At 40.3% G+C, this 13,049-nt stretch overlaps 1 protein-coding gene across 2 annotated transcripts; it reads right to left on the bottom strand.

Moving 5' to 3' along the window:
* Positions 1-1,349: 1,349 nt before the first annotated feature.
* On the bottom strand, positions 1,350-12,770 carry LEO1 (LEO1 homolog, Paf1/RNA polymerase II complex component). 2 transcript variants are annotated; one of them, XM_009897224.2, is made up of 12 exons: positions 12,683-12,770; positions 10,564-11,289; positions 10,225-10,332; positions 9,337-9,431; positions 8,534-8,679; positions 7,268-7,352; positions 6,874-6,968; positions 6,452-6,586; positions 5,716-5,851; positions 5,268-5,454; positions 4,920-5,017; positions 1,350-1,641 (listed from the first exon to the last, which is right to left on the bottom strand). In XM_009897224.2, exons 1-12 carry the CDS (start codon positions 12,738-12,740, stop codon positions 1,537-1,539), a joined length of 1,974 nt encoding a protein of 657 aa, XP_009895526.1. In that variant the 5' UTR covers positions 12,741-12,770; the 3' UTR covers positions 1,350-1,536. The 2 variants fall into 2 exon arrangements, with proteins under 2 accessions (XP_009895526.1, XP_009895527.1); XM_009897225.2 differs by having other exon boundaries at positions 1,352-1,641; positions 10,225-10,329.
* Positions 12,771-13,049: the final 279 nt, after the last annotated feature.

Below are 13,049 nucleotides of genomic sequence, written 5' to 3'. Positions count from 1 at the left end.
ACTGCAGTCAGCTGCTCAGCAGAATACATTAGCACATGCAGAGCTCTGTCCTACTGCAGCTAAAGCACTTCCCATACCTTCCAGGCAGAAGAAGTGGAGGTAGAGTATTTTGACAAGCTACTAGCCTAATTAATGATGACAAAACAAGATGTCAAGGTTGAAAGCTGTATCTCAAAGAACCAGGGAATGTGAGAAGCAAAATGCTCACTATGAGGCACTTGCACTCCTCTGCTGTTTTATAAAAAAGCAGAGTTCATCTGGACAGGACAGAGATGGGTAATAGTTCTTCTTCTGTAGCTGTCAGATACTTTGTCCTCTGTAACACAAATCCACATAATGAACTCTTCACAGCATCAGCCAATGATTTTGTTTAAAGAGGCATTAAGTTCTGTTTTCTTTCTGCTACCGTTCTCAAATTGCATCCAAACTCTGTAGGACTGTGTGAAATCAGTTAAAAAAAGCAATACAGGCAATATCTGAATGCTCTCTCACCAACAAGAGAAACTATGAATGAGCTATTTCATCTTGGAAATGAAGGGTGGAAAAGTTCAGGTATTTCTTCTAGCCTCTTCCCACTTTACAACTTTGCACAATCAAATAAGGTGTTTAGAAATGGGGAAAAAGTAAGCAATGATTCTGTCCAGAGCATTCTCCTCAAGTGACTTCTCAACTAAACACAACTGTTGATAAAACCAACCCAGAACAAAAGGAAATAGCACCATAAGGACATAGGAGGTTAAGAGACACTATCATTAGGACGTATTTGTGCATTGTGGTTCATGTAACCTTTTAAAGCAGACTTTCATCCCTGATGGCAGAAATGTCTTAGTTTTGCTCAAATAAGTGATTTTACTCCAACATTTACACCACTAGCATGTGCCAGTTATTATTACTAACCTTCAGGCAAGATGCAGATTTTCATTCTGGGCTTCAATGCATGAAAAATAAACATCATGTTATGTGGTCAGTTAACCATTCTAACTACAGAACACCACTGTTTACTCCAACAAGGTAAGAAATATTTTCAGTCTTCAAGCGGTATCAGCATAGTAATGTACTGCTCAGAGTCACCAGGAAGTAAGGGAATATCTAGGGATGCACCACCCGTCCATTCTTCCAATCCTTCCACAGAAACAGTAAGGTAAATTGTCACACCCAAACTTATCATTTAAGCATTCTATAAAGATTAGAATGGTTTCTCCTCCTGAACTCAGTAAAAGACACTGATTAGTTCACTTGCATGAGCAGGTACTACAACTCTCAAAACGGCAACGTGCTGTGCAGGGAAGAAAAATGGCCCTGTGATGACCTCTGGGGCAACAGTGGGTGTAATAAGAGCAATAAAATCTTAAAAAGTAAAAGGAAGTCAAAAAAACTTTATTCACACCAGAAATGCAGACTTCAGGGAAATTTTCCTTTATCAAAATAACCCCATTATGGTTACTTACATCTGTGCTGTAAGAGAACTGTACAATATATATAGATATATATATATAAAAAAAACCAAAACCCCCCATTTTTGCAATTCCTTTAATATTAATCATCATCATCTTCCTCTTCGTCACTGATCACGTATTTCTTATGCTTCTTACTTGCTTTATCATCATCCTCTGCTTTTCTCTTTCCAGAAGGCTCACCCTCCTAAAGGCAAAAAAGGACACAAATAAACCAACACACTTTGAGCTAGGATAAAAAACTCAGAAGAACAAAGAAAAGGCCTGAAGTCTTTCATGCAATAGAAGTAAAATTCTTAGTTCTGCTTTTTCCATTTTGTGCTACTGTGAAGCTTATGCATCACTACTTCAAGTTCAGTCAGCATTGCTAACAGGCACGAACCCCAACCTGAGAGGGTCCATAATGCTGCTGTAGCTCCTTACCTCAATGGACATGCAACCATATCTGCTTCAAGTTGATCTATGGCACGGAAGTCGTTAATGGCACGTGGATTCACGACACGTGCAATATCATTCTCAGCAAGTCTTATGAGCATGGACAATTCATAGAATTTGCAGTGCATCCTCCACCATGCAGAAGCTTCTCCCTCAGGCAGCCTGCATACCTTTGCTGAGTTTCCAGACTACTGACACTCTTATGCCCTGATTAGAGCTACTGAAGCAAAGAAGAAATTGAGGAAGTGGGCAGGCATTTTGTTTGCTCATTTTAATAAAGCAAAATGAAACTACTCTTTGGGAGAAAGGAAACAGACTGACAAGAAACCACTAGTACTGAGAATCAACACCACAGTTTACTACAGTCTAAGACAGACATAGTTTAGGAGGCTTCAAAGACCTGGTCAAAGGAACTCAAATCATTAGCTTAATTACCTGCTTGTAAGCAGTAACATGACATATAGGCTGGATGCTTGTCCTTGGGTTTGATACTGGGTTTGTATCTCTCTATATATTTCATTTTATTGTTATCATTTTAATCAAAGTAGTTTCAATTTTCTTTTCCAGTTCCTAAATCTCTCTCCCTTATTTCTTCTCTTTTCCACTTTGGGAAGAAAGAGGAGTTACTAGAGCGCATCTGCCAGTCATTTAGTGGCCAGCCCAGCCCTAACCCTTGACAGTGGCCACATTTTTAGCATCCAGATAGAGTTAGCAGACTGTTTTTTATTCCCTGGGTGTTTCCACCAGTTTAGTTTGAATAACTCTTCCAAACAACATTTTAAATCAGAATGCTATGGAAATACTTAAAACTACAAATCCCTAGTTGCCAATGCACAACTCATCAATTCTGTCATAAACAATAAGTGGTAACTCTATTCCTGAAAAAGAATGGTATCTTTAAAAATACCCTCAGGTCTAATCAACCTCATCCCTTTTTCCATTTGGTGGGGTTTGGTTTTTTGTGATTTTGGGTTTTTAAATCAAGATCTTGCATTTTAAGAAGCAGCAAAGACTGAGTTTCAGAACTTTACTTTTACTGTATTACTAGAGTTTGAGAATTCTAATGAATAATTTTTATTCAGAGTGTCTTATATTTGCATATTAAATTACTGCAAGAATCTCCTTTAGGAAGGGATTTTACGCATGGCAAACAGAAATTAGTAGGGGCAGGAATCTCAATGACAGTTTTTTTTCTTCAGAACAAGCACACTCTTGTAATCTAGCTAGGCTACTGTTAAATGATTCATCTTCCCGTTCAGCAGAATATCCCCATTAACTACAGCAACAGTAAAACTATTTGTCATGTGTGATAAAGTCTATTAATAATAGATTGACATTTTCAGCAATGGTAACAAAGTATTATCAGGACAAAGATTTGTGTTGTCGACTGACAGCACATAAAGGCAAATCTGTGTACAAGGAAGTCAGTGTTTCATGAATGCAGATACACATTACAAATACCACACTTCCCACGTGGTGACTGAAAGTCAGCAGTTACACATCACCAGGCAGAGTTTGTAACACTGTAGCTCCCCTCCGTGGCCCTGAGCAGAATACTACCTTTAAATCACATAATTTTAAAATGGAGGCTAGCATTCCTCAAGCAGCAGAGAAATACTGTTGGCTAGAACTTTTTGCTCTGAGAGACTGGAATTGCTAAGTCCTGATACTGTTGTGTCACGAACTAACAACGAGCAGTGCCTGAAAAAAATCAATAGTTCAGTTTCTCCTAGCACAAAATTAGTTTCGCCTACATGCATCACAACTAAAAGTATGTCTCCAGGATGACTGCCACATTTTCTGAAATTTTCAGTTTTCCTCATTGTATAATAAAAAGCCAGAATCTATGTCTATTACAATGCCTATTGATGCAAATACGCAGCTGATAGCATCAAAGGAGTAACCCCACAGTAGCAAGCACACACATTCAGAATGCAGCAACCATCAAACAGGCTAGAAATAAGACATGCCTCCTGAGTTTACAAGAAGCACAGAACACAAATGGGAATGACAGCAAACTCATTCCTTCAAAACTTAAGATTTCTTACATTATAGAGGTATGTGTTATATGAAGAACTAAGTCCTACATGGGTCATTTAAACACAGCTATGGGATTTCAGAGGCTGTCTGATCTGCATTCACTCACTAGGACACAGAGCAATCTATGCTGCAGAATTACTCTTTTAAGAGGAATAGGATATTTTATATGGAAGCCTCTAAAATGCAGTAAGGTTCTAGCCACTTCAGCATCTATTATGAATAGCAGAGTAACTGCCTAATTTTGAAAAGCGTGACACTGCAATGCTTATCACAAGTGCCATCACTTGACGTGAACTAGACCTCAAGATTCACACAGATCCACAAAGATCTATTTGCTTATGACCAGCAGTGATAAACTACAAACCAATAAAATGCAACTTTTTAAGAGGAGGAGGCAGTGCTACTGCTGTAGCTAATATTTAATTTGGTCATGGCCTGATGTTTAGGATGATACATGGATGACAGATGCCTATTTAGGAGTGGACATTAGTGCTTTTTAACTAATTTTTTTAAACTCTTCCCTTTAAAAAGAGTAGAAATATTACATCACAATGCTTCTGCTATGTCCATAATAAGTCATAGAATAGAATACATAGAATACATAGAATAAACGAGGTTGGAAGAGACCTTCAAGATCATCGCGTCCAACCCATCAACCAATCCAACACCGCCCAAGCAACTAACCCATGGCACCAAAGCAGCAAAGGAAACAACACTGCAGGAGGATTCTGATATGAAGTCTTCTTACTCCTTTCATAATTTTGGTGAAGTCATTTTACATAATTGCATCATTTTTTCCTCTTCAAATCAGCAATTACAATAGTGATCTCCTTTGCAAATCACCCAGGTCTATGAACTAATGCAGTGTGTAAGATACTGGTGATTAATTACCATGGAAAGCAAGCCAAGTTTCAGCTTTAAAAACTAGATCTACTACAGGAATGTTCCTGATTAAAAATGACAAGCTGAAGAACAAAATCTTTTTCTTACCTCATCACTAGTCAGTTTCTTTGCCTTGAGTAGTCTTTGTGTTTTATCTTCATCTGAGCCTTCATCACTGTCAGAGGAGTAGATTCTAGCTCGTTCCTCTATAAAGAAGGATGAAAAGACAAATACTTAACTTTATTTTACATTGATGAGGAAGAGATTCTCTTAGTCCCCAAAAAACTGGCAGAATCTAACTCCAGAGTAAACAAAATAAACATACACAAACTGTATTCACATCTCCTCATGTGTCAAATGAAGTGGAAAAATACAATCTTATCAGCACTCTGCTGTGAAATTAATACTTCTGAATCACACAGACTCTACCTTTCTGCTGTTAAGGCTTATTATTACCTCTGATGCCACCTTTGTATCTGTTTTTGATAGCTGCTAGACTGATTGAATCATCTCCTTCATCCTCTTCATCATAGCGATCAGGTTCTAAGTAATTTGCACTCAGGCCACGCTGATGCTGCTTCTCCCGCATTCTCCGCTGCTGAGATTCCCTACGAATGGAAGCCCTTAATCTCTCCTCTTCTTTCTGCCCAAAGAAAGAAACAACATCAAAAGACTGAGAGGGAAAAACCAAACCAAGTCAAGAGCACCTTGTCACAGCAGTGTCAAGTATATATTCTGGGGTTTTGGTAATCTGTAAGGTAAAGCAAACTGCACCCACGGCTAAAACCTCATCTGTAACTCCAAAACACACTCTGCTTTTCATAAAGTCAGAAAATGTTCAGCTAATTACAGTTGTGATTCTTCAGATTAAATTGGCACATAAGAGAGGTCCCCACCACAATACCTTAATCATTTCTGTGCGCTGAGACTCTGGATCACGACCTGCCATTGGCAAAATACGGATTTTCTGGGTCTTTGAACATCTATCTGCCAGAGAGAGAGTCATCTTCCTGTGCGTGGCACTGTCTGTAGAGTGGGGCCTGTTGAAAAATTGCTATGGGTTAATGACTTCTTCAAAGATGCTGCCCATTTTCAAAGGACAATAGTAGGGCCAGAATAGTTAAGATTGCAAAGATTCATCTGCACAAAAGTAAAAGCATCATCCTTATTTCTTTATTTAGGTGCAGTGTAACAGCTACTGGAGACATCAATTCATCCCTCAGCAAACCACCTGCAGACCGTTACCAAACTAAGTAATCATCCTCACATTTCACATCAATATCCCAGGACATAATCATCATCTTGCCAGCAACTATGCATCAGAAGAAATGTTCATTTCAGGGCATATGAATATCCTTGCTGATTCCAGCGAGAACTTGTACTTAAAAATGCAAAATAAAATATATATTAAAAAATACATCTAGCATCCACACTGCAGTGAGTGGTGTCCTAGCCTTTCAAAGTGGGACAGCTAATTTGGGGAAAACCTTACTGAAATACTAGCTGTGGAAAATGGGACATTCTTACTAAACAGTTCAGTTCTGAAGGTTTAAGAACTGTTATCTCTCATCTTTATAGACTTGTTACAACACAGAATTGCAAAAGTAGCATCAACATCTGATATTTAATAGCAGGTTTACCTGAAGGTTAACTTTGTCTTGAAAACAGCCTGTCCTTGTAGACCTGTGCCTTGTCTGATAAACAAATGGTTGTGATCCCCCTGTAGTGGCGCCTTGTACACATCGAAGACCTCATTGCCCAAGTGGAGAGACATGCTTAAAAGAGATTTGTGTATCAGTTATTTGATGAAGTCACTACAGTCTATTTTTTACCCCATTAATAAATGGAGAAAACCTTTGTGTTTCCTTTCTATATATAGCAAACAATAATAATAATATTACAATCCAAACTAAGCAGAAAGTAAAACTTTCAAAGCACTGAGGCTAAAACCATTTCTGCTGTGCAGAACTGACATCAAAGTTTGCTGAACTTCTAATACTGCAGGCCATGGCATTTCCCTCTAAGAACTGTATTCCCTCAACAGCAAAAAGTCCAAACTAACCTTCCATCTGACCATTTGACTATCCGTGCATTACTCTCTCTGATCTCATTCCCCTCCTCATCTCGTCGCATTCGCCATCGTATTGTGTTTTCTACCTGCGGGAAAAAAACAGAACACAACCCTTGTTCTACCTCAGAGTAAGGAGTACTGTGATCAAATATACTTTATGTGGTCAAGAGTTACGGTTAGAAAGGCTAGATTATCTGCTGCATAATGCAAAGAAAAGAAGGTGAAAGGTATCACTCTTACAGGTGAAATGCAACTGCCAAGCTTTTAGAAAGCTCACACTTTTACAATCTGAACGGTTAACTCCAAACACCATTCTAAAATACCTGAAGCAAACAGAAGTGTGGCTAAATGAGTGTAAAAGAGTAAAAGCAAATTAACACTATACCTTGAGTTTTAACCTAGTTCTACCTTCTTCATCAAGCATCTCCTCATCTTCAAACTCATCTTCATAATACTGAGGATCAAAAGGTCTGCAATAAATAATATAATAGAGTCTTTACTCTTCTAAAAATTAACACAGAATATTTGAGAGTTGCACAAAAGTTCTTGAAGGGTTTCAATAACACACTGCACAGATAGCAGGTACTGCCTTGTCTGCCACGACTGCAGTCATGGAATTTACTGCATTGACTCTGCACCACAGGAGTCCTACCCAAGCGTCTTGCACTACCATCAATTACAGGCACTTTAATACTTGGATCCTCTAAACGGCCCAAAAGAAAGCAAGCCTGCCTCGGAAAACATTGCTTCCTTAGTATCAAGATGAGGAGGTCAGGGTTAAGTCTGGAACAAAATGTATACATTGCTGTACAGAGAAAATAAAAGGAAAAAAATACCATCTCTCAAAAATGGTGAATTAGGAAGTTTCTAAGAGCCCAATCTCTGTAATTTTTTTACTTGGATCTCAAACCAGCCAAAGGGAAATTACAATGAGATTGTTCTGCCTCTGTTCTTCAAAGAAACCTAGGGCATGTGTGAGCGGGGGAAGGCCATTCCCCAGACTCCTTCCTAATGGTTTCCAGGCTGCTGGAAGGGAAGTGGCTTAACGAAACACTCCAAGAGATGGACCTAACAGTGACTTGACATTAGTGCTGAAGACAGGATGTGGGGACAAATCTATCATCACAAGCAACTAACAATTTTGTTTCTCCTTATGAATTCCAGGCAATTTCTGTAGCTTGGGCTAGGTAAACAGGAAAAAAAGAGTAACGAGTCTCTCCGTAGTTAAACAGTACCTTTAGCACACACAAATCAAACAGAGCTTATTCTAAAATTTATGATTATGGTTTTTTATCACTCTAAAGTGCATAAGGATCCTGTGCATATAGCTTTCATATCCCTTGAGAGCCTGAACCTATGTTTAATATTCAACTGGTAGCACGTGCTTTCAATTAAATTGTAATTTTGTTTGGCTTTTAAAGACAAAAAGGTATTTAATCAAGTTGAGACCCAAGCTTATAAGAAAATTATTCACCACTTGATCTGTAACAAGGTATTACTATATAGGCATTACTGTTGTCTGATCACAAGCAAAAGTGTGCATCTTGATGTCAACCATTTAAAATATGGCCAACATATTTAACTGCATTACTAAAACAAAGCAGTAAACACTAAAAAAAACTTATCACTCATGTATTTAATATGCAATTACCTGGGCTCCACACTGAGGAAGTTAGGTAGCTTCACAAAATACAAATCATTACCCAAGTCTGTGTTTACTTTTGGTATTTCTACCTCTATTCTAGTCTCTGGAATAGGCTCTTCTTCCTGTTGTTCTTGACTCAATCCATTCTCATCCTAATGGAAAAAGAGGGAATAGGAGCTTAAGTGAAAAAAAGTTTGTATGGCTACTACTGTTCTAATACACACATTTTGCTTAAAGAAATTTTATCCATATGCACAGAGAGAGATCAGGAAGCTTTGGGTACAAGAACATGTGCATTTTTAGTGAAAGCAATTCAATTCAGCATTGTCTTATGACACTTAAAAGTGATTTTGAATACCATTGCTGACCAAAGACAGCAAGGAAACAGCACAGGAGCTAACATACAGTTTTCAGCTAAGCCCTGGAGAGTAAATGAGGAACAACTTTTCCCAGATTAAAAAAGTATTGTTACTTATTACTATCAAGGCCCAAAATGAAAATATTTGTCAATCAGATGTATTAAGGTACCAGAGAAAGCTTGACTTGTTATTGTACTTGATAACATTCAAGTACAATACATTGTATTTCTTTCAAGTATAAAAAGCAGAAGGGGCTTGGGGGAAGGCAGATAATCAATCCATCTGATATTGCTATGCATAAAACTTCAGTAATTCTTTCAGCCACAACAAAATTATCTGTAGTGCCTAATTAATGCCATTATCCTTTTTTCACTGAAGTGAAAAACTCAAGTGTTCTACATTTCAGAGCGCGACGTCATGTTAATTATTTCAGAAGCCAAGTCTACTCACAATGGGCTGTCCTGGAGTCGGTGGCTTTTCTTCTCCATCACTCCCTGAGGAAATATCATCTGCCCCTCCAAACAGATCCATGACATCTGCATGTTCTTGAACAGAAAAATAACTGGTTTAGAGTACAGATGGATGCATACACACACCCCTACAGGCAACTCACATACAAACAGATTAACACATTCTTTACTTTTATTATCACTTAAAATCACCTATGAAGGTTATAAATTGTGAATGTTTATGAAGCACACATAATTCTCTTATCCTGAAAACCAGTTTTCTCATTTTAAGCTAAGGATTTAAGCTATGTTTTTGTGAAGAGGCTCTATCAAATAAGAGAATCTATTTGGGAAAAGGCAATAGACGACTTAAGAGCATAAGGTCATCCTTTCCTTAAATAAACAACTTAAAAATACATAAACAGCAACTCTATTACACATTTTGGAGATTTTATTTCTCAGGAGAATCAACCCCTCCTTCTCAGCCACCTAACCATCACAAACCCCAGTATAAGTTCTCTGGGCTGCTCTGGTGAGAAGCATCTCAGTGAAAAATGTGTGAACCAATGCTCACAAAACAAAAAGCTCTGTCTCTCATGGAGGAAACTGCAAACCTGACACAGCTAACTAGAGACAATCTGCAGAAATACAGCGTGTGCTTCCCCACACAGATTTCTTGCTATGTTGTTGCTACCTCCACAGCACCACAGCCACACCTTAGTCGATTAGATAGTGCTGGGTGATAGGTTGGACTCGATGACCTCGAAGGTCTTCTCCAACCAGGTTAATTCTATTCTATTAGTTTTATCAAGTTCTGTGGCAGACGAAAGGTGTGCTTAGGATAAGAATGAAATAGACCAAAAACCTACAAAGAAACACCACCATTTACCTTTCTGAGCCTCTGTATCACTGTCCGCTTCTGAATCTGATGCGATTGGTTTCTTCCGCTTCATTCGCAGAACCTCATCTTCACTGTCACTGCCCCTTGCAGACTCTACTAAGGAGCACAATTATTCTCAGCAAGTTAAACATTTTGTTCCATGTATTTTAAAATTTCTTTGATTTAGATGAGAAGGAATTTAAAAGTGCTGCATAAAAAACATTACAAAGATGACTATAGCTACGTCATTAATGCCTTCACATTGAGAACCTTTTCAGGCCAATATAAATCAAACAATAGAGAGAGATCAATCTAGAAGCACATCATTGTTGTTGTATTCAGTCCTACCAGATTTATGCTCTTGGTCCTCCTCATCAGAGTGCTGGGCCCGTTCATCATCATCAGAGTTCTGCATCTTCTCTTCATCAGAATGCTGGGCCCTTTCATCATCATCTGAGTTCTGCATCTTCTCCTCATCTGAGGCCTGAGGCCTCTCCTCATCATCAGAGTTCTGCATTTTCTCCTCATCTGAGTTCTGGAGTCTTTCCTCATCATCAGACACCTGTGGCCTTTCATCTTCATCAGAGTTCTGCACTTTCTCCTCATCGTCAGAGTTCTGCTGTCTCTCCTCGTCATCAGAGTTCTGCTGTCTCTCCTCATCATCTGACTGATCACTTTTGTCTTCCTTGCCCCATTTCTCATCCTCTGAGTGTGCTTTTTCAGAGCCATCTCCCTCTGAATGATGACTGCCTTCATCTGACCCATGCCCACGATCATCATCATCATCATCGTGAGCGGCTTCTGAAACACTGTGCTGGTCCACATCTGACTGATTGTTATCTTCATGTTCAGAATGTCCTGAAGCTTCAGAGCGATTGTAGGATCTTTCAGAGTGGTTGTCACTCCCTGTATGATGGGATGCTCCTTCATCCTCACTATCATCTCCAAATAACTCCTTATTACTAGGTTTTATGGCTTCTCTGTCATCATCCTGGTCACTGTCACTTCCAGAGGCATTACTACCAGAGCCAGCATTCTCCTGATCAGAATCAGACTCAGATCCAGAATCAGAATCTGCAAAACAGATATCACCCTTTCAAGCTAAAATGTCTCTGAAAGGATTCATATAAAATAATGAATGTTGCTTTGGAAATAAAAAATCCCCCTGAAATCCAGAGAGAACCTACAGAAGTGTAAGAATGAAGTTACCCGGAACAATAAAATAAATGCCCAGCCAATGAAAGACCCAGTGAAAAGCAAAGGATGCCACCTGAAGTTTCAAACCACAACCTATTAACTGAGTTGTAGAAGGGTTAAGCAGGAGCACAAAAGAAAATAAAATCTGAAATAGTGAGTGTTTAAAATAAGTAGGTACACATACACACTTTAAGTGATCCTGCAAATCTAAAACTGTCAACATGCCTTTACTAAAAATTAGCTGTCTTAACAAGTTTGTTACTATGGAGCTACTCCCCAGTGCTGAGGGTGGTGAATGGTATTTAAAGCAGGGGGAAAAAAAGGAAGATCTGCCTTGAACATTAATTTATAGTAATTGTTAAGTGTGTTTTAAAACTGGGAGATATTCCACCTTTTTTTTTTTCTTTAAATGCTGATGATAGTTCAAGTTTTAACAGGTAGCAAGGGGCAAACAGGAAACAAGCCTTGTTTTTATCATCTTGAATCATGGAACCACAGAACCGTTTTGTGTGGAGACCTTTAAAGGTCATAACGTTCAACTGTTAATCAAGCACTTCCAGGTCACCACTTAGCCATGTTCCTCAGCACCACATCTACGCAGATTTTAAATCCCTCCAGGGACAGTAACTCCACCACTGCCCTGAGCAGCTTAGTCCAGGGCTTTACAGCCCTTTTGGGGAAGAATTTTTACCAAACGTTCAACATAAATCTAGAGCAACTTGAGGCCGTTCCCTCTTGTCCCGTTACTTGGGAAATGAGACCCACCTCCACCTCGCTATCTTATAAAACATCATCAAATTCGTGCTTTGCTTTCGTTTCCCATGATTTCTCGGCTGCGGTGACAGAAAGCAGCCACAAAGAAGCGCTTTCTTACGGAGTCTCGGCTGTGAGACCAGGTCTTTAACTTAGCGCAGGGTAGCTGGAACGCGTGACCGCCGAAGGAACTCGATCGCCTTTTCTGCTGTGAAGCAATTTTAAGGGGAGAACATTTACACGAACCTGGTTCTCCCTGCTTTTCAGCCAGCAAAACAGGTGCGCAGAGGAGGCCCGGGGCAAGGCCCACTGCCTAACCATACCGCCAGGAGGAGGTGCGCTAACCTCTCCGCGAAGGGGCAACGCCATCCCCTGCAGACAGGCCTGCTCCCTTCCTCCTTCCCTCCCTCCCCGCGACTGAGTACTGCAGGAGGGGATGAGGCCAGGTGAGGGCGGCGCGGCCCGCGCCAAGACCGTCCCGAGTGGGTTGGGAATGGGGAGCGCGACGGCCTCGCACCTTTCGGCTCAGCCTCCGAGTCGGCGTCGCTGCCGAAGAGCTCCTCCATGTCGGCCATGGCGCCAGCACGGCCGCGCGCCCGCCGCCGGCGCCGTTCAATGACGCAGCTGCAGAGCGCTGCGCGCCCAGGAGCGGGCGGAAGGCGGCAGCACCGCCCCTTAAAGGGGCCGCATCCCGCGGCCGCCGCCGCTGCCAGCGGTGGTAAACGCAGGAGTTAGATATTTCCAACCCCCGTGTCTCGCTCCTGGTTCTTCTAACGACAGCCAAACTCTGTCAGCCTTTGTAGATAATGCCTCATTGTGGCTTCTTTACAGAAGCCAGGGACAGATTGCTACACAGGTCAAAGCAATGAGGCATCCCCTCCAGA

This window comes from Dryobates pubescens, chromosome 17 (assembly GCF_014839835.1).
Source record: "Dryobates pubescens isolate bDryPub1 chromosome 17, bDryPub1.pri, whole genome shotgun sequence".
In the NCBI taxonomy this organism is placed as follows: Eukaryota; Metazoa; Chordata; class Aves; order Piciformes; family Picidae; genus Dryobates; species Dryobates pubescens.
The sequence above is the reverse complement of the archived record's forward strand: the minus strand, read 5'-3'. Positions and strand labels throughout refer to the sequence as shown.